The sequence below is a fragment of the Cephus cinctus genome, unplaced genomic scaffold (genome assembly GCF_000341935.2).
Source record: "Cephus cinctus unplaced genomic scaffold, Ccin1 Ccin1_scaffold0325, whole genome shotgun sequence".
NCBI lineage: Eukaryota > Metazoa > Arthropoda > Insecta > Hymenoptera > Cephidae > Cephus > Cephus cinctus.
In genome coordinates this window covers 194,884-201,984 of record NW_014333024.1, presented here as the reverse complement: position 1 = coordinate 201,984, position 7,101 = coordinate 194,884, and the positions used below count along the sequence as shown (strand labels likewise).

General features: G+C 42.9%; 1 protein-coding gene and 1 long non-coding RNA gene across 9 annotated transcripts in view; one reads left to right on the top strand and one right to left on the bottom strand.

Annotated features, from left to right (window-relative positions):
• Positions 1 to 3,175: 3,175 nt before the first annotated feature.
• LOC107266540 lies at positions 3,176 to 5,260 on the bottom strand. 5 transcript variants are annotated; one of them, XR_003059361.1, is made up of 6 exons: positions 4,910 to 5,258; positions 4,699 to 4,835; positions 4,584 to 4,633; positions 4,311 to 4,521; positions 3,707 to 4,057; positions 3,176 to 3,473 (listed from the first exon to the last, which is right to left on the bottom strand). It is a non-coding gene; the product is annotated as an uncharacterized LOC107266540 (long non-coding RNA). The 5 variants fall into 5 exon arrangements; XR_003059362.1 differs by having other exon boundaries at positions 3,707 to 4,521; positions 4,699 to 4,807; positions 4,910 to 5,260; XR_001537439.2 differs by having other exon boundaries at positions 3,707 to 4,521; positions 4,910 to 5,259.
• LOC107266535 (LIM/homeobox protein Lhx3) overlaps positions 3,791 to 7,101 on the top strand; it is a 27,363-nt gene continuing 24,052 nt past the window's right edge. For all 4 annotated transcript variants that reach the window (XM_015737144.2, XM_015737143.2, XM_015737142.2 and 1 more), the window contains exon 1: positions 3,791 to 4,064. In XM_015737144.2, the coding sequence (XP_015592630.1) occupies positions 3,797 to 4,064 (268 nt within the window). In that variant the 5' untranslated portion in view covers positions 3,791 to 3,796. The remainder of the gene's footprint in view (positions 4,065 to 7,101) is intronic.

Here is a 7,101-nt window from a genome sequence, read left to right as displayed (position 1 = left end):
CAACACCCCCCCACCCCCCCCCCCCGCCATTGGAACTTCATCCCTTTCGTACTTTAACCCCTCTTCTCCTCCTCTTATGCCAATCACCAAAACTATACGGAAACTGTTACGGGCTCTGCGCGGTTATGGTGGTTGTCGATTCTTCTTTCTGACTATACGACGGGTTTAATTTCGTTGAGTGCATTCAACGGCTGATCCGAGGGCGTACGTAGAACGTTACTGTGTTGCGTGTAGGCGGCATAGAGCCGTAGCGACGGAGGGACCTCGGTACGCCCGCGCACTGATTCACCTAGAGTTACAATAAAAATATGTCTCTCTTCTCGTGCGACTATCCCACTCGCCATAGAGTGGAATGTATTTCTGTCTTCCTCGGTTATTTTATCTCGCTCTTTATATACTCTATGCCTGTGTGCATGTATATATAATATGTACGTACTATCTACACCACTGGATAGTAACTTCCTACTCTTCGGGGTTGGACCGGACGTGAACCCCGTGGCCGCCATTATTGACCATCGCTCTTGATTAGCGATACCCTCTCATGGACTATCCTCCTGTCATGGGATCGTTCTGTATGGTATTACCTAAAATCTGGCAGAGAAAGCTTCCCGGAGTTATCATGAAGACGCATAGAGGAATACTGGATATAATAGTCGTTGGATTTTACGAAGGGGATTTAAGTTTTCGTTAAAGAATTTTTTAAAAATATTTTTTATAAGATGGATAATTTCATTTTGAGATTTGAATTTTGTTTGTTAGTTAAACTTTTTTGAGATACTGGTTTATCAATGATTTTTGACCATTTTTAGTATAATGTATAGTATAGTATATAGTATAGTAAGTATGTTATCACGTGGCTTAATGTGGGTAATGTAGGAACTGGTTGGATTGGAAAAAAAATTTATTTTTGAATATTCTTTTTTTAAATAATTTCGGTTAAATCGCATGGGAATTTTCTAATTTAACAGGTTCATTCAAATTGAATGATCCCGTATACGTATTTATTTTGATCGCGTAAATTTATTAACTATTATAATAAAAAGTATCTTTCGGATTCGTAGAACATCTTATGGCTGTTTTCTATGGTGTCGTTTACGTGTACATGAATACAAGCCGCGACTGCGCGCGGCTGCAATCATCCCTCGAAACTCTGGTAGGGCGAGTTCTCCTCCAACAGAGTGAGCCAGTACGTTCCACACCCACCTCCGCCAATCTCTACCACCTCCGATAACCTCGAACCTCGTACCTCCAGGAGGTCCGGGCTTGATCCGTGAATCCGCGTACTACCCGGCCATAGTTCCTCGGCATCCGCTAATCGAATCACACCTCGCGAATAACCGTGGCGAAGAGTTCGCGATCTCCTTGCCGTTCTAACCTCCAAACGATAACCGGACGATCGTTCTATAAAAAAAATCTAAATCGAACAAAAAAATATAGCGAGGACAATTAAAAAAAATAATTTACCAAAAACAATATTAATCGTCGATGAAACGAACGCGTAAATTTTTTGAAAATATAAAAAATTCATTCAATATGATTCCCGGAGAACGACTCGGAATTTACAGAGTTATACGCATATAAGATATATCGAGAGAGACTCGGATTCTCGTGAAGAGATAAACTAATGGCTTTGTGTGTGATTTAATGTACATCTAAGATGATCCGGTGCGCGTTTTGAGGATCTCTCGTGTAGTGCGAGACAAAATCTTCGGGGACTCGGAGGCTCCCGGAATTCGTACAAAGAAAAAAAAAAGCTACGAATCGGTCGGGTTTTTCGTACAAGCGCTAAACGAAGGATCGGTTTGCCGATTTACATTAGCGCGCGTGCAAAAAGGGATCATCGGTGAACTAAAGGGAAAGGAAAGATCGTTCGACGCGGTTGGAAAAATAAAGCGGGAGAGAGAGAGAGAGAGATACTCAAAGACGCCTTGCTATCATTGTATTTATACCGTATATAAATATATCAATATATAGAAAAAGAATATTCTCATGATTTCTTTACAAAGTGGTGGTGGATCACTGAAGAAGGAACTTTGCCCTGTTTTCGCGTGAATTCGATCGTCTCGATCGCGAGTCGCATAGCCAAGGTTATGGTCGTGATAAAGCGGCCCCTGTACCGATAAGACCGACTCGATTTTACCTCCTCCCTCCTAACCCCCCTTTCGTCCAACACTCATCACCACTCCTCACTCCTCCTCCTCGCTGCCTATCTGTCCCACACTGGCAACCTCTACTACTACCACTGCCGTTGCCGTTGCTGCTGCTACTACTACTACTGCCGTTACGCTCGCAAGCGCGCCAACTTCAGGAGAGGAGTGTGCGGCTGGCTTTGGGCCCGCACGGACGTGTTACTCAGAATCGAGGCAAAGCTCCCAAAAGTGGCTGCACTCAATATAAAGGAAGCATCAACCTGTACGTCGAGAGCACGAGAGGAGAGTACAGTAACGGCGCGTCAGGAGGAAAAACAGTGTAGCTTGGTGTTAAGGGCCAAAAGCTAAAAGTACGTAGGGCAGATCCTGTGAAGGGATTTCGAAGAAAAAGAAAAAAGAAAAAGAAAAGTAAAAAGGAGGAAACGAGAAAGTTGGAGGACACCGTAGAGAGACGAGAGAGAGATAAGGAAAAGAAAAAAGAAAAGTCCAGAGACGAACCGATATAAAGAAGATCGAACGAGTGGGCCCTGAGAAAATAATGAGCAGAGGCTCAGAGATTGGGCCAGTCATATCGAATGGAACCGTGCAAGTGTAAATAGAAAAGTGTGCGATGTCTTCGACAGGAAGGGACCGCATTCAGCACGTCGATCGGGCCGTTTGGGCCTTGGCACCGTGCACCTCAGCTCAGAGTAATCCGCCGCCACCCCACGAACACTTGGTCCCCGTAGGACCCATCGCAGTCCCGTTCTCTCTCGCTTTAAAAACTTCTTGCTACTTTACACCAATTGCCAATTCCCATTGAGAAAAGTATTTTCTCTTTCTCTCTCTCTCTCGTCCTCCCTTTTACCCTCTCTCTGTCTCTCTCAGTCTCGTTCACTCTCTCACGTGCGCAAGGATGTACCGGTCTACCATGCTACCACGACTCTTGTACTCGTCATCTTCGGTGTCCTCCTGAGATGTTCCATTTACATGCGACCACCCGTTATATGGATTCTACTGGTTTACATAGAAAAAATCGGCCTGAATCAAGACTCATTGGTTGCGTCGCTTTTACAGCTAGAAGCGACGTTAACGTTTATTGAAGAAAGAAAAAAGAAGGGTTTCGTCAATACATGAAAACCTGGATCAAGGACATCCTTCGTTGTTCATTGTATAAACGGAGAATAAAAATCGAGTAAACTTCTCGGGGACTTGTCGCGACATTGTGTGTTCCCGACGGGACTTTGAAGTCGTAGACGTCATCGTCGCGGACTGTCGTATTACAGAACATCGCGTGGCTCCAAAATTCCCATTCGTAATACGTGGTGGAATTCGCGCAGGATCCTGTGAAATATAATTTATAATTAAGTAGTTGACATACGTGGGTACGTAGATCAGTGAGAGTGCGCGAGTGCTGAGGAATAATAATAAATAAATAAATAACATTAATAATAATAATAAAGGGAGAGAAGATAATAATAGAGGTGACGAAGAGAGGGAAAGTTGAAAGTAAAAGGGAAGCGAGGGAGGCGGAAGTCAAAGAAGAAGTAAAAACTGATCTTAGACTGGAGCTGTACCTGCCTTACGCACCGCTGCCGGGAGGTGGCGGTATCCTCCCGGCAGTGACGAACTGTCGTCCTGTCTTACTCGGGGGTGTGGACCTGTCGATGTCCGCCGCCGTCCAACCACCCTCGAATGGGCCTCAGAGCCACAACATACTTCATCCACCGGGAAGTGGCGGTGGTACCGGTGGCGGATTGCCATTGCCTCCTCTTGGCGCTGGACCCGTGATGATGCCAAGACCACCACCGGGACCTATGCCACCCCTGGGAGAATCCTTAGCCCCGGGACACCACGACTCTGCAGATCTCACCGACGCACCACCCAATCCTGACGTTCTACTTGCTCTTCTTGCTCGCAATAAGAACCTGGAAGGTAAGTCAATGATCTGATCAGGATGCACGTTCGGCTAAGATGTCGATTTGTCGAGGAACGAGTAAAAATATATATTAGGAATATAAAAAATAAGTAAAAAAATTTGTAAAGAAAAATATGTAAGTCACTCTCAGAAATTATCATCGGGTGTCGCTCCCATCCACTGTAGTGTCGCGCCACGACATGGCTGTGGAGATTCTTTGATAAGCTCGATATATATCTAAGAAATTGATTAGATTGTGTTACGCGTGGGAAGAGAGGACAGAGTCATTGCTGATAGCAGCTTTCGTTGAATCGGACTCGACGCAGACCTCATCAGCTTCGACATCACGAGCTACGATAACGCTTGACGAAGATCTTCGTGATGCTCTGAGGGATGCTTCGTTAATTAGAGACCAGAGAGAAGCAGAGCACGTCTGGTTCTTTTAGTTGTATGAAAAAGACGAGCGGGCAGCTCCTGGAATTTCGATCCTTATATAGTAACCATTGGGCCCCGTCGGATCGCTTGACTATACTTACCCATTGAAATAAGAATCAATAATATTAATGCTCAGCGACGGCATTAACATCTAAGAGGAATTAATCAAATCCTTATAGTGAAAAAAGAAATATGGTTGTACAATAGCAGACTCACGTGGATTGCTGACAGCGCCAAGTAGCATAATCAATGTATTCCAATAATTGTCATTTTTGGATAAGAAACGATTGGTCAAACTATTCCTTGATCGAGTATCAATAAAAATCTTATCGATTTAATTTCTTTATCTTGAACTACGCAATATCGAGAATTTCGTATTATTCAATTTTTCTTCTGTTTGATTTACACATTTCTTTAAACTACTCACATTTTGCTTATCGCTCCGCGTTATTCATCTTGAAATCGTATCACTGTGTGTTGTGGAAAAAAATAAAAGTAATTCAGCCAGAACACTTTCACGCGTCATTAAACCGTACGGACACACAACACGCTACCACGAATTCGCCACAGTTCAGACAAGACGCACCAACGAATTTGCATGCAACAGATTGCAACTCGTAGAAGCTCGGCCACTCTTATTCACAGCTTCTGAGTTATTCATCGAGCCAATCTCGGTGAGTGGAGCAAGGTCGATGGCTGGAAGCTTTAATTATGCACAGCATGCAGGAGACGTTAACCAAGTTAGCGATCGTTTTCCGTATTAGCGTTTAAAAGCATTTAGCCTAGTCAATGATGGGACCAAAAAAATATAATAATCAATAAATCTTCACGTGAAACGATCTGTTTATTATGAAATCATAAATCGTATAAATAAATAACAAGAAATAATCAAGGGAGAAAAATCTTCTTTGCTCGAAGAGTAGTCTCACGTGACTGACTCACGTAGTGACTCGCAGTGCCATCTACCGTCTAATTAAGTAAAAACGTTAGACGGAGCTCCGTATCGAGTAGGAGCTTTAAACGTTTTCTGGTGGCAGAACCTCACTTTACCTAGAGAAAGGTTTTTGTTAAAAGGTCCGCCTCATCGGACCATCGGCCCATTGGGGTTCGCGGGGGTGGGTGCTGGATATTTTAATAAGGTAAGTGCTACAAGGCCGGCTGCCTGCCTTCCTGGCTGCCTGACTGCTTGACTGCCAGGCTGCTCGACTGGTTTAATCATGTAATGTGTTTGGAGGCCTGACCACCCCGCAATCAATACGATATTGCTTCGGGTGCGATAGCTCAGAATCGCTTAGAATTCTCTGGTTAAAACTGAACTCTTATGATGGCTTCCCTTGGATACAATACCTTGATACTCGGTTAACCTTAACCTACGATATGTCACTTCGTGATGGTAAAACAGAGAAATTTCGACTGGAACTCATTCATATCGACTTTATCCTGTGATTGACTGTATGGATTGTAAGAAAACAAGTCATGAAAATATCTGTTTGACGGCATTGTTCTTGCTATACCCACTTGCTTGTAAGTACTGTAATTTCAATGGAACACTCGATCCGTGTCCGTGAAAAGTATCGACTATATAACTGAGTGTGAAATTTCCCGGGAAGCCGATTCGAATTCAGCCTCCTATCGCGGTAATTGTAAGCGCGATGAATTTACGGGGTATAAGTTACGGGCGTTGATAGTAACTTTACGGTCTGGACCCAAGAAATATGTCGTATTTCATCGAGGCGACCGATAAAGTAGCAATAAGCCGTTGCCCAGTTGTGAAATGACGTGTCAAGCTTAAATCGCGTCGCTGGATATTCTATGCGGAGAGATATTTTTTCTTATTATTTTGTTATTAACGTGGAACTGGAGTCGTTTTATTTTTTTCTTTACTTCTCAGTATAGATTGTTAGAAATAGGGGGTTAGCTACGTTTATGCATAAACAAAGGAGAATGTTCTTTGAATACGAAAGATTCTGTTGTTTCTTTTTTTTTTGTTCTTTTCGTTTTACCAAAGAAAACTGGTCTTTGTCCAAAACAACATGAAATGGATTTTGTTTCTTGACTTTCTGATTGAGGAATGCTTCCTCGTTGAAACCGTTAAGGGATGAATGCGTGGACGATGTTTTTTTTTAGCGAGGAAAATAATTTCGATGAAGAAAGGAAGGAGAAAGTTTAAGGAAAAGAGGTAAAAAAACAAGAAGATAAGTAACATCGAAAAGAATAAAATTTCTGAAACTTTACGACTATTGGAATGGAAAAGATTCGAATAAAAAGAAATACTGCCGTCTAAATGAAAATAACAAGCAGCATAAAATGAAAATCGAAAAGTAGTATTTTTTTGGTTGAAATATTACAAAATTACGTGATAAAAATATCATTCCTAATTTACTCTCCTTTTGGCAAGATGGTTGAATCGTGTCTGCTTTTTTGTTAAAATAAAAAGAAAATGTCGCCACTCCCTCCACGGATCGATGCACGCAAGAATCTCCAGGATTCGACGTAGTATAGAACGTCAACCCCTCGACGTTGGTAACCATAGAAAACCCAGAGTCTATGGCGAAGAGGGTTTGAAGGGAAAATGGCGCTCGGTTAACCGACCTGAGAGGCCTGGGGGGAGGGCGGGGG